The sequence below is a fragment of the Anguilla anguilla genome, chromosome 2 (assembly GCF_013347855.1).
Source record: "Anguilla anguilla isolate fAngAng1 chromosome 2, fAngAng1.pri, whole genome shotgun sequence".
Taxonomy (NCBI): Eukaryota; Metazoa; Chordata; class Actinopteri; order Anguilliformes; family Anguillidae; genus Anguilla; species Anguilla anguilla.
Genome location: NC_049202.1, coordinates 40,021,435 through 40,039,972, shown reverse-complemented (window position 1 = coordinate 40,039,972; position 18,538 = coordinate 40,021,435). Strand labels below are relative to the sequence as shown.

The window sequence follows — 18,538 nt, the reverse complement described above, 5'->3', positions numbered from 1 at the left end:
ATATTTGTTATTACCTATATATTAACTTTCTCATTTCATATACAGTTTTTTTTTATGGGTTTTTTTTTTTTTTTTTGGTTTTGTGCTTTTTTCTTGATTTTTGTTTTTAATTCCCTCTCTTCCAGTGACTAGCTGGGCTTTTTGCTCTTTGGAGCAGCTCCTATCCTCATTTCGTCTTCCTCTTCTTCCTCCTCTCAATTCCGCTTCTTTGTCGCTAGGATTTTCATGGGCGTACTAGAAAGAGAGGAGACAAGACTAAGACTTAGGACCTGTTTACTACTGTTTGGGATGCTTGTAGTTAAAGTTCTATTTGTAGTTAGGGCCCAGAGAAAATCTTGGGTTGTTATCTTGCATGTATTTCAGTCCTCCACCACCAAGAAGTCAACAGAGCCCCTATTTCAAGCCACACATTTTAAAAAATAATCAATTTTCAGCAATCACCTTAATCATTCAAATACCACATATCCTGATGTGTGAGAAACATACACATTCTACTGAAATTTATGTTGATTTCACATTGTAGTGAGGTTAACGGCTGAAATTCAGGTTGATAGTCCGGATGGTTACATGCTCTAGATTAACTCTGGCCCTAGCTACAGTTAACACCACAACTATAAACTACAACCATATGTCCTGAAAGTAGATTACCATCATGGTTCAATCATATTTCACATGCTATGGTTACAAATATTATTATTGTTAATTATTTTTAAATTATTACATTATTTCTATTACTGTTCATATACTGTATATCAGAGTCCAAGACAAACCAGTAAACTTGAAATATCTCTTTACCCACATCCCCAATCTGCTTCCAACACTATCGCGTGCATTCAACATTTGTTCTTACCTTTTACAAATCAAAGCATTTTAAAAAAACATAAAAACAATCACAACACGGTAAATGTGCATAGAACTGAACTAAAATGATAATGGAATGCAGGGATATGCATGCATTAAACATGGTATTATGCAGAATTAATTCACAAATCATGAAGAATATGATATTGCAACTTTAAGTGGAAGCTGCAAGCAGGACAGCACTCTTGTTGAAACCATTATTTTATCACTGCTGTTATTGCATTATCAAAAAGCAGTGGAGTAAAACATCTGTATGTTATTGTAATCAACCAATTTGTTAGTTATTTACGAAAGAGATAGTGGAGTAATATTATTTTCAGGGATGATGGATGGTCTACTGTAGCTCTGAATTCATGTCAGATGGCTCTCATTGGGCTGACAGTCGCAAGGGTTTATTAGAGAATATTCAGGTTGAAAAAAACAGGAGCTTGGAAATGGGTCGATGTCAGCTACCAAGGAACACATCTAAGATGCGTGTGGTTCCAGTGTCACGCCTTGACAGAGAGGACCGCTCAAGATGATGATGTTAACTGTGTGCAGGTGAGTGAAATTTAGTGTGTGGATAAGTGCACTCTGTTTTAGAGTGAAATCACACTAGAGTTATTGCTCTATGCAATGTTTTTAAGTGTTTGGCGGTGCTCTTGTACCTTCCAGGTAGTTGCGGGCAACAAACTTCAGAACCTCATCAATCAGGATGACTGGGATGGATAGTTTCAACACAACCAACCACTGTTCGACATTCAAGTGAGTCAGCTTGAAGACCATCTGTTGAGAAAATTACAAGAAGAAAAATTAGCACCAGCACTAAAAGACAGTCAATACAAACTATAAATTGCGACAAAATGCAAAGCAACATGTGAAACTTGAACATGTATTAGGCATTTATGACTACTCACAGATTTATTGAACTGCATGAAGTAATACATTCTGATGAAAAGCCATCATGACTCAAAATATGTGTTTGTCTTCATCTGTCTTATTCAGTCTGCTTCTCTAATCAGCACTTGTCTGATATCTTATGTATGTTCTTTGATGAAATGAATGAAAACCTCCTGAGGTTGTATCACATACACTGATAGCATAGCAAATGCTGTATTTTTTTTGTATGTAACAGTATACATTGCTTCAGGGAGTGCTAGTTAGACTACATAAATGTGAGAATGGGAAAAATAGACCTGGGAATGGTTATGGAGGGAGTAAAGGATAGGGAAATAGGACTTAAAAGATGTGGGGAGGGAAAGAGCAGATTAGACAGGTGATGTGGGTGCAGTGTGAACTCACGGGCAGGGGGTCGACGTAGATGATCATGAAGTGGAGGGACATGGAGAGGGTCATGGCTGCTACCAGCCATCCGTTGCTCCAGGGAGGCATACGAACCAGAGACTGGTTCTCAGACAAGCTGACAGAAAAAGGCCAGCGAGAGGGGGAGTTAACATCCACAATGGATGCACTGCAGTGTTAAGACTGTGCAGAGGTAGGGCGGGAGGCAGAGACCCAGCCATGCAGTATGAAGGGAAATGGATAGAGCATTTCTCTGTTCAAAGCATGTATAGGGACATTGAGTGTTGACTAATGCATAAAAAGGGACTGGTCAAAAACTGCAGTCTGACCTGTTGAGGGCGTTGCACATCTCAATGGTGACCAGCACAGACAGGGCCATGGTCATTGGTGGAGCTGCCTCAAAAACCTCACATTCGACGCCAGTGAAGTCTTCATTTTCATCATGGCACTGCATAAAATGAGACTGGGGAGAAACAGAGGTTGTCCTCTCAGCAATCAAACCGCAGAGAGGTTTTCATTGCAATTTTTCATTGATTCATTGCACCACTAAACTACACATACACAGTGAGCACCGTCATTTTTTGGACAAAGCCATATTTTTCTTGATTTGGCTCCATAATTTTAGATTTTTAAGCAAACAATTAATTTGCGGTTAATGTGCAGATTTGCAAGTTGTTATTGAAGGGTTTTTAATACATTTTGGTTTTCGGTGTAATGGCTGGAGTTTGAGACTGCAATAGAGTCTAATGTTAGTGTACAGTAGCTCAGTGTTACAACGTTATTACACATTGAATGATTTTCAAGTTTATCTATATGACGGGAAAGCGTAGTTTATGTTGTTTTCTTTCATTTTGGTAGTGTAGACACTGGTAGTGTAAGGTTACTGCTCCAACTGGCTCTAACATAGCTAGTGGTGAGGAATGTACTTGTCTGCTGAACAGATCACAATAATTTAATTGAGTTTATTACAATGTAATGGTTATAATTGAGTTAAAAACTAAACAAATATTAGGAAGACAATACATTTCGATCACTTCTGGGGAATTTAACCACTATTTGAAAACATAAACTTCCATTGTATTCCACCAGCGTCAGGAACATATCACTTCTGTTGGACTACATTTAACACAGTGCAAAGCTGGTTTGTTCCTTGGCTTGATGGGTAAAAGTGGTACGGAGGACTCACCAGCTGGTGGTATGTCACACCAGGACCTTCATCATCATACATGAACCAATAGGCTGCAGCACCAACAGTAGCAGCACCCACATAGCCTGAGGAAGGTAGAGGGAGAAGTGACTATCAGTGTTTAGCACTCCTTAAGGTAATAAGCACTCATTCAGGTTTTTTTCAGTTCTGAAGGAAATATATACTCCATTATAGTCTCCATTTGATACATCACATTAGTCCTATAGTAAAAATACCAAAATTTAATAAGCCATACTACAGCATTTTGTGCAAGAAAAGAGCTATGCATTGCCACCTAAAAGGAAAAGTTTAAGGTGGGCTACACCTGGAGCTCAGCTCACATTTGTGATGTAAAAGTAGATTAAAAAAACCTGCTTCTACTTAAGCAGCACCCCATCTCCGCCCCTCTTTTTGATTGTTGTGTGAATATTATGCGTACAAACCAGGGGACCTGGGATTGACATTATCCCTGAAGCTCGCAAACTCCAGTCTTCTGTTCCAAATTAAATATTCATCTTGTATCTGTGTTTATAAACTAAATATGGCATCCAGTGGCGGGAGGAGAATAAATGGCTGGCTTTAGTGATGGGGGCACTTGTAGGCATGAGGCAAACCTCTTTTAGCGAGGTTTTTATAGTCAGGACTATATTCCAGTTTGGCAAGGATCATTTAAATACACACAAAGGCTGTCTGCTATATTCATTTCACAAGTCTGATGTGTATGTGGCTAGCCTATGTATTATTTCTGAATGCTGCTGTAGGTTACCTAGCTAGCTAGCTGACTAACTAGTGGAGTGATTTCCACTTTGAAAATCAGATTTAACATGTATGTTATATATTTAGACTATATATATTGAGATTTGTCAATTAAATCTAAAAAAACACTAATGCATTTATTTAGTATGCCTGTTAAAACTAAGAAAATGATTAATGAAATGCAATATTTAGGCTAAGTCTGAGAAAAAATGAACACAAAACGAATGTAATGTGTGTTACTTGACATTTGGCACCAAATACTAAGACATTTAAAACAAGCTCTCTGGATTAGACTGGTCATCTATAAAATATCATGCCACTTATGCTAGTAGGGTCTACCTAAAAAGAATGTCCATATAAAATGCTTAGTACCCTTAAAAGAGATACAGTTCACATGAACCATATTGTAATTGTTCATTATAATCTGGTCGCTCCATTCAAAAACCATTGGTCTCTTAACATGTGTCTCGAAAAACACAATGTTAAATAACTTAACATCATAAACTAACTAAAGTGACAAATCGCCAAGCTGGAAAATCTGTGCTGAAGTCTAACAGGGTGACACATCCATACCTCCAATGGCCATGTATCTGAAGAAGAGCCAGCCAGAGATGAGGGGCTCCTTGGGGGAGCGGGGAGCCTTGCCCATGATGTCAAGGTCAGGGGGGTTGAAACCCAGGGCAGTGGCAGGCAGACCATCTGTGACCAAGTTCACCCACAGCAGCTGCACAGGGATCAGGGCCTCAGGCAGACCCAGGGCAGCGGTCAGGAAGATACTGATAGAAAGGCCAGGGGAATGTCGTTAACGCATTGGACAGATTGATAATACTCTGTTGTACATTCACACATGAACAGGCACTGTAGCGACTGAAAAGCGGCACTAACCATACAACCTCTCCAACATTGGAGGAGATGAGGTAGCGGATGAACTGCTTCATGTTGTTGTAGATGGCTCTGCCCTCCTCTACAGCAGCCACAATGGAAGAAAAGTTGTCATCAGCCAGGACCATCTCAGAGGCAGACTTGGCAACGGCAGTGCCAGAGCCCATAGCAATGCCAATCTCGGCTTTCTTCAGGGCAGGGGCATCATTCACACCATCACCAGTCTGTATGAAGAGATAAAGAGATAAATGAATGGGAGGCACATTAGGAAGGAAAATTAAAGAATGAAATGGTGGAGCCACAGTAGCCCATATTGACTGGATGGTATGGGGCAACATGTAAGAGTGGTGACAAAATATAGCACGATCATCATAATCCATATACATAGCATCTTTGCACAGAATGGTTTTAGGTTTCCCACAGATCTAAAAATGACGGAGGCACAGTGCATTGGGCTGCAGGAGCCTAGAGAGATGTTGTCTGTTTGGGTGTGTAAATAGCTGATATGGCCCTATGACCTCACCATAGCAGTGATCTCATCAAAGCTCTGCAGGTACTCCACGATCTTGCTCTTGTGGGAGGGTTCCACACGAGCGAAGCAAGAAGCATTGCGCACAGCATCTCTCTGCTCATAGGAAGGCAGGTCATCAAATTCACGGCCGGTGTAGGCACGTCCCGTCACGTCCTCGTCCTCTCCGAAGATGCCGATGCGGCGGCAGATGGCCACGGCAGTGCCCTTGTTATCACCTGAAAGGGGGAGAGGGCCTTCAGAGAGAGGGAGACAAAGAGAGCGGACCGCATATAAAGGAGGACTAACGGAGCACACTGACCGGTGATCATGATGACACGGATGCCTGCATCCCTGCAGAGCTGGATGGAGCCAGTGACCTCCTTACGAGGGGGATCCAGCATACCCACACAACCAACAAAGGTCAGGTCAACCTGCAGAGAGACAGCACAGGACACACACATCAGTGGGGCATCACTACAGTCAGATCCTGACTGCAAATGATCTGTGCAAGAAAAATGTACCAAAGGGGATAAAAGAATCTAGTATAACCTCCCTTGCCCTCTATGCTTTTCGCTATTATTGAATGATTGATATAAAACACACTGTTTCCAAAACCATGAATTTTGTTGTATGCACTGCATTTCTATCCCTCCAATCTCTCTGTTAATTCTTCGTGCTCTCTCCCACTTTTCCTTACCTCATAGTTGGCAAACTTAGTAGAATCTTCCAGGTTCATTTCCTCAACCTTTGGAGGGGTGTCACGGGTGGCCAGTGCCAAGCAACGAAGAGTGTCTCTGCCAGTACCCCATTCCTTGATGACAGCCATGATCTTATCCTTGACGATGCTAGTCAGTGGCACACGGGTGGTGCCAACACGAACATAGGCACACCTGTCAATCACACCCTCAGGGGCACCCTGTTGAGATAATGGCAGGAGGTTAGGGATTGACCACAGTGCTGCCAGTTTTACTATAAAACTGTCTATGTGCTTTGGATGATCATTTTCATGGATGCCGTTTTCAATTAAACATTGACAGTTTAATGTATTTCCCCACAATCTGCATTTTTGAAATATTTTATGGATTTAAAATAATATGCACAAGATCATATGGAATCGTCTGCTTTGTTTTTCAAAATTCTAGAATTTTGTCAACGCTGTACAAACATTGGATATATTGAGGCAGGGTATATCAGCAGCAGTAAAATTACAAAATAACAGAAAATCATGGCAAATGTGGCATTCACACTTAATTTTTCCAATTACTTAAATGACCCCTTAATTAGCATTATTAGAAACATAATTGCACACATATATAAATGATGATAAACCCACTGTCTGGTACATATAAGATGCCAATATACCGACCAAGACAGATATGCAGACAGACAAACAAGCGAGAAGACATAAAAGACAGAGTCAGAAATGCAAGTACTCACCTTGACAAACATCTTAGCGCCCACTGCTGCACGGGATTTTGCGGGGGTGCAGTAGACAGACATAGACTTCCTGTCACGAGAGAACTCTAGAGTGAACTCCTTCTTCATCAGCTGCTTGATTACCTGTGAGAGGGCAAGTGAAATTGTGGTTCAACATACACACAGGTATACAGGCAATACGTACGGTGTGACTTGACCACATAAATGTAATATTTTAATGTAATACAATGTAGTGAAAATTTCAGGGGCGCAGTGTTGTAGGGATACTTACAGTGCAGCAAGCATTGGCCCTCTCCACCTTGGACAGGGATTTCACCTCGGTGTTGAACACATTCATCTTCTCCACCAGGCAGCACAGGGCAGTCTCTGTAGCTTCACCAACCTTCTCATAGATGCCCTTCGACTGAGGAGGAGAGGGACCCGAAAAGTGAGACAGTCACCAGGGGAAGTGGGACAAAAAATAGAGAAACATTCAAAAGTTGTAGAGAGAAGAAGAGAATAAGAGATGCAACGATTGAAGAGAATGACAAGAGAGCAGTAGAGGGAGTATACATGGGTAGTGTGCATGGAGAACCGGGAGCTGAACTTACTTCGTTGTAGTCCAGAGAAGAGTCGTTACACAGAGCACAGATGGTCGACAGCTCAACCAGACCATCATACTGACCACATTTCAGATGAGCACCATCTTTGGTCCTAAAAGAGAAAGAGAGAGGAGAGAGAGAGAGGTTAATCACACTATTCCTGCTCACATCAATAGTCATGGAAAACTGGAACATTGTCCTGATTCTTGATTTCCGATGTACCTTTATGCATTAATCGTTTACCTTACAACAAGAGCTTTGTTTTTCAGTCAGTTACCATTTTCACTCAAAACTGCCTGTATTAAAATGAATTGTAGTGGTGTAAATGTAGTAGGTATGTGAATGCATGTAAGGCTTTAACAACTGAGAAGCAAGGTGGTTATAAAAGATTTTACCACCCGAGGGAAGCAGGTTGTAATCTTGAATCAGGCATGAGCGCACTGACATGGCTGCTGTAATATACTAGAAGCTTTAATCATCTACATTACAGACTACAATTTCAAACAGTTTTCTGAACAAGATATCTGTAATGTAAATAAATAAAAACCTATAAGCTTGCAAGTTATGTAATACTAGCAATATTGCATGACATAAACTGACATGGAACTATGCAGTCACATACTTTTCAGCCCTACAGCTTGGAAACACTCCATTCCAGAGTTGAAACCACATAATTCAAATGTGTGTGAGAGTGATCTGTCCCTTGATCTGAAATGAATAGGCCTGCTTGCTACTGTATGTCAGTCAGAAACACACATTAGCAGATATGTACAGAGGCAACCTTTCAATAATGGGCAATGTATAAACGAATAGTTCTATTTACTATTCGGTTTATAGTATTCATTTACTCAACTACACTTCATGTTTACTCTGCCAAATTAACCATTTTTGAAATCACATATCTTCACAAGACTGTCAATGTGTAGTAGTCTCAGTAAATCCTGTCCTTTATTTTAAAACTACCTGGGGACTATTTATACAGCTGCCATGTGGCAGCGAGTGCCTTTTGCTACTGCAGATGGCGATGCTGATTGTTGGCCCATTGCAGATGGGGTGGAGAGGTGCAATGAATGAGTGATGATAAGCATGCACCATGCAGACTGAACTCACACTTCTCCCTCTGGGGTGTACTTGGAGCCAGAGATGTTGAACTCATCCAGGGCGACGTGATCGCCCTCCACTTTCTCAATGACAAACATCTGGAGACGTATAAATTGGTTCAAGCTGATTACCCTCCCACACACAACCAGTGGACACCCATCTGATACAGCAGTGGAAAATAAGCCAGTCTATAGAACAGTTCGGTTAAGACCAAAGAATTTCTATCAACACAGAGGAGCATATCCCTTTCCCACCTTAGTCACACACATCTGGTTGGTGGTGAGGGTGCCTGTCTTGTCTGAGCAGATGACTGAAGTGCAGCCAAGGGTTTCCACAGAGGGCAGACTTCTGACAATGGCGTTCTTTTTGGCCATACGGCGGGTGCCAAGGGCCAGACAAGTGGTGATGACAGCAGGCAGACCTGTGTGACAAGGCAGACAGAGGGGGTCACACGAGCATTGCCCTGAGAGAGACCTGCACGTGTAGCATGAAGCCTTGCTGCTTGTAGACCTGTCACTTCCCCGTGACGAATGAAATGAGCATGGCAGCTGCATTCAGGAACTCTCGACACCTCGGTAGGTGTTTGAAGCCCGCGCCCCCCTCCCCCTGGCAGAGAAGAAGTGCAGCTCAGATCAGAGGCGTACCCTCGGGGATAGCAGCCACGGCCAGGGCCACAGCGATCTTGAAGTAGTACACAGCTCCACGGATCCAGGAGCCTCCATGGACGGGGTCGTTGAAGTGGCCGATGTTGATCATCCACACGGCCACGCAGATGAGGGAGATGACCTTGGACAGCTGCTCGCCAAACTCGTCCAGCTTCTGCTGCAGTGGCGTCTTCTCCTGCTCTGTGGCGGCCATCTGGTCACGAATTTTACCAATCTCAGTTGCGACACCAGTGGCTACGGCTACACCAATGGCCTTGCCTGCAGCGATATTGGTACCCTGATAGGGAGCAGAAAGGAGACAGAGAAAGAGGGTTATTACAATTCATACACACACTGCAGGGCCAAAGCAACTTCCCACTGATACTGCGAACACAAGAACATTACAGCCAAGCAATGGCCAGTGAAAAACAAAAGAGTGTAGTATATTTAAAAAGGGCGGAGGAGCAATGAAGGGGGACACTTACAGAGAAAAGCATGTTCTTCTTGTCCTGGTTGACAGCTCTGGGGTCGGGGACAGCTTCAGTGTGCTTGATCACACTCACGGACTCGCCTGAGAGTGACATAGACAGAGTGGGTAATCGTACTACAAACACGGGGTGAAAACTAAAAGGAAGACAATTTCCTATTTAAACTCTGAGACTCACCAGTAAGGATGGACTGGTCAACACGCAGAGTTGTGGAACGGATAGCCGTGATCCTGATGTCAGCAGGGACCTTGTCACCAACTAAGAGGAAAAATTCATAAGCTGTTAGTATTGACTATACCTCAAACAGGAATTAAACAGGAATTACATTGCACAAATCCAGTCACAACAAGGAAGGGAACCTAAACTGGTTCACTCAGAATTATTTGTTGCCTTTAGTAGATTTTCAGTTAAGGTTGCAGACACCATGTTCCTATGAAACTAGAGTTGTGCAGCACTCTTTTTGACTTTGATTGATACTGTGTATGTCATTATAATTAATCTCATGCATTGTATGTTACTCCGGATAACATCAATCAGCAAAACTAATACTAATAAGAATACAACTACCGCTGTTATTTCTCCTTCTAACATCCCTAACCCTAACCCTAACCCTAACTACTACTACTACTACTACTATAATAATAGTAATAAAAATAATAGTGTTAAATTCATGTCTATGTTTGAGTAAGTGGGGGTTAGTAGTGTATTTATAATTTCTCCCCTGCAGTAAATTAACACTGATATTAAGTTGAGAGAGGCTGAGCTGACACAGTATCCAGTGATGGACTGGAGAGGGAGGGAGACGGGAGTAAATTAATGGATATGGAGAGCAACAGGTGCATACTGATATATGAACGTGAGGGACAGGTGATGGGGTGTATTTATACCCACGCTTTCATTTTCCCTCTCTCAGCATGTTTTCTTCACCATCTCAATGTGCCACTCTAACGTCCTTCCTTCCCCACCTCCGTTGCCTTAGGGTGGATGAAACACCTCCCTGACTCACTCTTTTGATCTCTGTCAAGGACAGTGCCTCTTTACCCACCCCATTTATAATTTTCATACGAACATGGCCCTGACAGCCCTTTTTCTCTTAGTCACCCTTATCCATAACCCTTGCTTCTCACTTGTACTACATGGTTGTACTGTAAACAATCAACAAACAAGATGTGCTTCCTGTGTAAGACCATCTATAAGTCAATCAGCTTTCACACAAATTTTGGGCTTGACTTTATATATGTATAGCAAAAAGCAGCAATAGTTTTTTTTCTTTAGTTGACAGACATTTCTCTAAGGTTGGTTAAGATGATTTGTCGAGAAAAAAAATGAACAGAGATATGAATGGAAAGGAGGGACAGTGATGAGAACAAAAGTCTCACCAGAGACTTCCACAATATCTCCGGGAACGATTTCTCTGGCCTTGATCCTCTGGACGCTCTTCCTGTCGGAACGGTATACCTTGCCCATCTCAGGCTCGTACTCCTTCAGAGCCTCAATGGCGCTCTCTGCATTGCGTTCCTGCAGAATCAGCATATGCACAACTTAAACTGCTGTTCTTCATAATTACTTCTGTCCACCACCTTGCCTATGCATCCATATGTTTAAATTCACAATGACTTTACTGTCATTTTGTAATGGATACCTGATGTAATATGAGCATGTTCCATGCTTACACTTTGCCCCAGTATAGTATAGATGTGCGTGTACTCAAGGTAACATGATCATTTGACTGAGTGTTTTACTATACATTCTCCATGGTCCCTATTTGCCAAGCCACCACCCCCATGTGTAATGATCATCCTATTTTTCCTTTCTGTCATTCCCTCATCTTTCCCTCTGCAGCCTCCATTCCGGGTTTTACTTTTGTGATTGGATGTTTCATATTGAGGGCTGCTCCACCCACCTGCCAGACTCCCACCACGGCATTGGCGATAAGGATAAGGAGGATAACGAAGGGTTCTACAAAGGCAGTGACTGTCTCCTCGCCTTCCTCAAACCAGGCCAGTACCTGAGAGACAAATATGGAGGGAAGCACTTCAGCAAAGTATACACACAATGAATTTACAGGTTCTGACAGCACAAAGTGTATTGTTTAATATAGTGCAATATTCACAATTTATTAGCCAAACCGAGACCAATTTGCATTTTTACATTTCAGGAAACTTGGTTTTGTTCAAATCATTTTATACAATAAAGCCAATATGAATCTGCCTCTGAAAACATAAAAAATCATCAATGAATATAACAAGTTTGATGCCTGGTGATATGACTTTAAGAGGGATATTCTCACAACGGTAATCCTTTGCTAATTTTAAGCCTTGCATACCAATATTTTATGACTTTATATTACACAATAGTATTGCTTAATATTAACCCTATCTGCCATTAGCTCATAGACTCCTCCCCCACCGTCTGTCACCCTCTCCACTTCTCCTGCTGGCAGTCCCCCGTTTCTTCCATCCTGACCTTTCCCGAAGGATACAGTTTCTCTTCCCAGCTTGAGACTTTCTTAAAATAAACCTTTCCCCCTCTTGCTCTGTCTCTGTACCTCTCCTCAATCCACTCCTTCTAAGGCCATAATGACAGCTGTCTTGGCACAGAAAGGAGGGGATAGGAATTAATACCCCACATCCAACCCCCTAGTTCTCTTCCCCAAACAGATTTCAAGATGGGTAGAGATAAAAAGGAAAGAGTGTGAAGACATACCATGACAAGGCCCAACAAAATGCTGACAATCAAAACTGAATTAATGACCAGATGCTTTTTTAAAAAAAAGGGTATTTGTGTAATAGAACAGAGGAAGCGAAACATATGGACTGATATGGACAGAGCGTATACTCAAAACTAGGAAGAAAGCTTAATGATTACTCATACAGTAGCTAACAACAAAAACTAACGCCCTCAAAAAGGGAGCATGCATCTGGCATGTCCCATGGATGAGGTGTCCTCTGAACACTATGCTCAGTAGGAGATGTTCTTATTTCCTGTTTCATATCTCCTGGATGTGGCCACGTCGCCAGCTTTCTGTCAAGCAACCATGGACCAGGCCAGTCATTTACATCCAAAGCATTAAACCTGTGCCCAGGGCTTATGTTCCTCCAACACGATATCTCTGCTGAGTGTCTTGGGCCTTCACTGTGAAAGCCATCAAAACACTTCTGCCTTAGTCATTAGTGTCAGCTTCATACTTCTACAGGTAAAGCTCAGAGTGGGACAGAAATATAGGGCTGAGAGGCGCAGCCATGTAGGTTAGCTGCAAAGATACTCAAAGGCAACCAGAACTCAAGATGGAAGCTCAGTGGATGGGGTCTCTCTTTCTTATTTATGCATGGTTAATGCAGTAGCATTTTATAGCCTGATGCTGCATTCTGCAATATCAATCAAAAATCAGTGCTGAGTAAGAAATCCCTTTATTAGTAAAAATGATCGAATGTCCTCAAAGCCACAGCAGCTTGAAGTTCAAGGACATTTCTCAAGGATGCTCCAGTTATTATGCAAATAAGCAAAGCTTTACTTTTACATTCTAATATAAAACCTCTTGTACAAATCAGACCTAGCCAAAATGGAGTCTTCTTACTCAAACCATGTCTGGCTTGAAGTCTTTTGATTCACTTAGAATCAATGTTTCTCAATTAACATACGAGTGTTGGCGCATCCAAGGCCAAATTCTGCAATTATGCAGGACGTAGCTTAACTGAATGGGGTCTTAACAGTCTTAGGCTGCCTTTCATTTTAACAAACTCCTGAGTTATAATGCAGCATTTTAAGGCATGAAGTAAAAAAAACACACCTTTAAAGCACTGTTCCAAATATTACTCAGTGAGGTGCTTTCATTTGCACATATTTGTGGCAGCATCAGATGTATTCTTTGGCTTGTAGAATATCCCTTTTTTTTCGCAAAGACCTCAAAAATGCTCATTTTCCTTAAAGCAGTGGTGGAATCACAGTTGCCTTGATTAGGCAGGGACACTAGGAGGTGATTTACAATGTAGTAAATCACCACTTGTGGTAAGGCTATGTCTGCAAATAATGTTTTAATTGTAATATACATTTGAGTACTAGGCTGGAGGCTTTGCAACTCACAGAACTTTCCTTAAGCTAGTTTTTGTTAATCACAAAAATTATTGTGGATTTTTATCAAAACAATTGACAAAGACTTCTGTCTCCAAGGGCAGCTGCCTACCTGAGCAAGAAGGCAATAAGCAGCTGTTTTTGAAAAAGCCGCAATTAAACTTTTGGATGGCACATGGAGTGTGTTACATCATCAACACAAGTGAGAACAACAACAGACATAATAATCACAATAATGACACAAATAATCAGAGCAACACTTGAGTTTACTCACAAAGGAGATGCAGGCAGCCAGCAACAGAATTCTGACCAACAGATCTTCAAACTGTTCAATAACCAACTCCCAGATGGACTTTCCTGAGAGCAAGCATGAGAGAAACAAAGGCATGAGTGGGTTTTTACAATGGTAAATATGACAATGTATGTATGACAATACACTGACTACCAGCTAGATAGTCACATGGATGCTGAAACAAGAAGACAGAATGCTTACCCTCCTCAGCGGGGAGCTCTTTTATTATGATGCAAGAGAGAGGGAGAAAAAGATAACAAACAATTAGCACAATTTAATTTTTATATTTATACAATATCTTTCCATTGTTAGCTTCACAATGTATTGATTTAAACAGATGATAGAGTAGTGCGTCTTTTATAATTTCCTTCTTCTGGAATGTAACTACATTTCTGTTTGAGCAGTAAAGTGCAAAGTGGCATTAAATACTTTATATTAGTATGTCTCAGTATTTTTATCTTATACATGTGATTTCAGTCTGTTTTCAGTTTAACAGACACAAACAATACAGTGTACACATGCAAACACATAGACTGTACAGAAACAGTTGCCTGTTTGTTATTATGAATATCATGACCATTATTATAATCTTTATAACTGACTGACACGCAAACACAGATAGATTTTATCAGCCCTGGACATATTTGTATGCTTCATACTTTTTCACAATACTAGTATTCCTTCTCACTTTCTGCAATTTGCAGAATATCAATACTTCAGTTCCATTCTATGCCTCTTCTTTCTGACTAAACTGTGTCTGTCCATTATTTTTCACTGTCATGATGTCCTTGTGTCATTTACTTTCAATTTTGACAATTATTTCATTTTTAATTAATGCAGCAGAACATTAAATCATCATGAAAAATAAAGCAATACCACAAACCTTAGTATACTAGCAAAACCATGGCAACTTGCATCCCAGAAAGCCAACACATTATCATTAGCAGAAGATACATTCATCATCAAAAATATTCCTTCACTCAGTTAAACAAAGGCTGTGTACCCCTTATTGACCATGCAGCTAACTTTATATTAATGTGCATCCACTGCTCTTTCCTGTCCTCATTCCTTTGCTTCTTTAGGCATCCTTTAGGCCTTCTCTTCATTTTAAAATTTTTCTCCCTCTTTTATTCTTCCATTTCTACTTTGCCCACATTCGCCACCATGACATTCTCCCTAACTTAACAGCACTCTCCCTTTCTCCACCCCCCCCCCCCCACACACACACACACACCCACATTTCTCCAAGTGATACCATCTCCAATTGCCTCTTCAGAAATCCAATCATGAAAAGACCTCCCAACATTCTATGATCAAATCTCCTCTCGCGTCTCGCTTTCAGGTTCTCTCTTCCCTGTCACATCAGCACTCTTACCCTCTACCACCACACGTCAGCCCATTACCTCAGAGCCATTCAGTTCCATTTATCTACACCACATTTTCCATCTAACCGCACCTAAGAGTTTTATATCCTCTTTCCCCCTCCTTTGCTCCATTCTCCGTTGTGCTCACCATTGTAGCCAAACTTGGCGAGGTTCTTCTTGAACTGGTCAGGAGTGAGGCCAGTAGTTTCATTCACTCCAAAGTAGGCCAGACATTCTTCTGGAACCTTTATGTGTGCGTTCTCCATCCTTTCGTTTTAAAGGGGAGGACCTTCAAGAAAAAGAAAGGTTTATATACTTCTGTCCGTGCTTAGTTTTGTTGTTTTCAGCGTTTAGTTACCAAACTTCTGCCCACCACCCTTTTAAAGTGTGGGACTGGGACAAAAAAGGCCCCCTCTTTCTTTTTCTCTCTCCCCTCTCACCGGTGTCTCTCCTCCTCCTAACAGGAGCGCTGGACTGACAGAAAGTGCGAACTGACACTTATTTTGTGTGGGTTTTATACAGCCAAAAGATATCCCATTGGTAGAGACACACCCTGGCCACCCTCCCCATTGGCCAGGCAAGTTAGATATGGACCCTGTGGGTGGAGCCAGGATAGATAAATGGGGAGGTGGGTTGCAGGAATTGGGCAACAACTGTAGAGGGGGTTGCATCAAAATGAAAATGAGGTCTGTTTTTGGAACATGCATGGTCAGGAGAATGGGGTAGAAGGGGGAGAGGGGGGAGATGGAATGAGAGATGTGGAGGCATTGAGTGATGGCTCAAGTGTTTCTCTGAGGAAGAAGGGAGCAAAGAAACAGAGGAAGATTATGGCAGAAGAGGGTTAATACGACACATCTTGAATGCCACTAGTCGTTATAACAATAATTCCTGAGGGAGTATGCGCGCACTGGACCTTATAGACTAGGGATACTCAAATCTGGCCCTCAAGGCCAATAGCACTGCTGGCTTTCTTTTATATCTGATAACTAATTGATCAATTAATGCCACTGATTGGCCAAATACTTAATTCACCTGATGTTTCGAGTTTCAATCAGTCCTGATTAGAGGGGAAGAATGAAAATCAGCAGTACCATTGGCCTTGAGGGTCAGCTTTGAATAACCCTGCAATAGACCATAAACTCAGTACAGAGGACAGATTGCACTGAAACTGGATGACAGTGGGTTAATACAATAGCTACTGTACATACTCACTGTAAAGATACTACAGTAAATTCAGTGACACTGAAAGAAATTGCAAATGAATTGCTGCTGTACACATACAGTGATTGACTGCATATTACCATGCATTCACAGTATATAAAGAAACAAAGAGAGAGAGATAACATGCTTAATTGACTTTACACTACTCTGAAAGAGCACTTTAAAAGATGGGTATAACGGCATGAGGGAATGATGGGTGGGGAAGGGAAGTGAGCACATTATTCCTTCACTCAGCAGAAGAGCTGAAGAAAGAAGCAATCCAATGTTGTTTCTTACTTACTAGAGGGGAAGGGATGTGAAGGAGATGTGGAGCAGCTTGGAGATGGTACAATGACACACAATAAGCCTACATAGTTCAGCACCATCACTATCGCTGACACAATGAACAGGGTTCATTGGGAAAATAATTCACTGATAGGACAGCTAAAAAAGAGGGTGAGAATGAATACGTCATTTCCCCCCAGTTATTATTTCAGTGCGTAAAACATGCGTTTGAGGAGACTGAGCAAGAGAGAGTAAGTGAAGGGAGCAAGTGAAGGAGAGAGGAGATTGGCATGTGTAGAGAGATCACTTAAGCCCTCTCTTGGAACTCTGAGTAAAACTTGAGACATGACTGAACAGCAGAGAAGTGCTGAGGCACAATAAGAGAGGGAGGGCTTGTCCAACAAATTGCAGTACACTCTGTTCCTTTGAAATTGGGAGTTTTTGAAGATATGGCTGCCTGCTTTAACAACCTTAATCATTTCATTTCTTTATTTTGGCCGCATTATATGAAGCACTTCCAGCACTGTGCATGTGCAGTGTGTGTGTTTATGCGTATTTGTGTGCATGTGTGTGCGCACGTGGTGGCTGGTGTGCAGGAAACAGAGGAGACCTTCGTTTTTAAAATGATTTTTACTCTCAACCCATTTTTGTTTACTTTCCTTGATTATGAATGAAAATTCATTTTCTCAATAATCAAAACCAATATTTGTCATTATTTCCAATTTTATTTTGTGATAACATCCCTGTTTGTTACATCACAGACTTGTACAGCATTTTCTTATTACTACATTATTATTATTTGATTATTTAAACTGTTGAATAATTGTACAATTTGCTGACCTTTGTTACACATTGCATTCAATGTTGGTGTGACGTTCAATTAATGAAGGGTTTATAGTTAATGAAGGGTTTTTCTGTGTTAAAAGTTTATTCTTTGTAATTATTTAATTATTTTTACTCAATTGAATACCTTCTTAAAATGTAAATTTTTTAACAGGTGTGTAAAGAACATTACAGAGTGTGACACCATTAAGAGAAATATTTGGGATTACTTCCCAATGAATTGTTCAAATAAGTGCCAAAATGAATGGAAACAGGTAGAGAACAATGGTGAGTTTAAAAATAAGATTTTTGACACCTCGATTTCAAGATCACAAGCCACTAATGGTGTGTGTGCATATGCATGTGTGTGTGCCTGTGAGTACACACATCTGCTTGCATAGATGTTGCATTTATGTACATATGCATGTGTAAGAGAGTATGTCTGCATGTCTGAAAGCACATTTATGTGTTCTTGCGTGTGTGCCTGCATGCAACTGTGTGTGTACAGTATGTGTGCATGTATTAGTGCGTGTGAGTGCCACACCCATGCATGTGCACGCACTAGCACATGTGATATGGTAATAGCAGTTGCAGCAGTACCGGCAGTAACACTGTTGTAGCTTACATGTATATTTATAAGTGGAATCAAGTTTGAAAAATGAAACTGGATCATGTTTGGAATGTAATTGGACATTTGAATCGTTTGGACCTCGCTGTGGTAATTCATAGCGAAGAACTAAAACCTGATGGCCTGACTGATATTCCTGATGTGCCAA

General features: G+C 41.3%; 1 protein-coding gene across 1 annotated transcript; it reads right to left on the bottom strand.

The window, feature by feature from the left end:
• Positions 1-43: 43 nt before the first annotated feature.
• atp2a1l (ATPase sarcoplasmic/endoplasmic reticulum Ca2+ transporting 1, like) lies at positions 44-15,988 on the bottom strand. The gene is made up of 24 exons (XM_035403958.1): positions 15,896-15,988; positions 15,604-15,744; positions 14,293-14,310; positions 14,074-14,156; positions 11,632-11,736; positions 11,108-11,246; positions 9,906-9,986; positions 9,726-9,811; positions 9,241-9,538; positions 8,851-9,017; positions 8,606-8,694; positions 7,505-7,607; positions 7,186-7,317; positions 6,915-7,037; positions 6,175-6,393; positions 5,797-5,908; positions 5,490-5,713; positions 4,970-5,190; positions 4,658-4,860; positions 3,329-3,414; positions 2,472-2,605; positions 2,143-2,260; positions 1,509-1,626; positions 44-234 (listed from the first exon to the last, which is right to left on the bottom strand). The coding sequence occupies exons 2-24, from the start codon at positions 15,719-15,721 to the stop codon at positions 224-226; spliced, it is 2,988 nt and encodes a 995-aa protein (XP_035259849.1). The 5' UTR covers positions 15,722-15,744; positions 15,896-15,988; the 3' UTR covers positions 44-223.
• Positions 15,989-18,538: the final 2,550 nt, after the last annotated feature.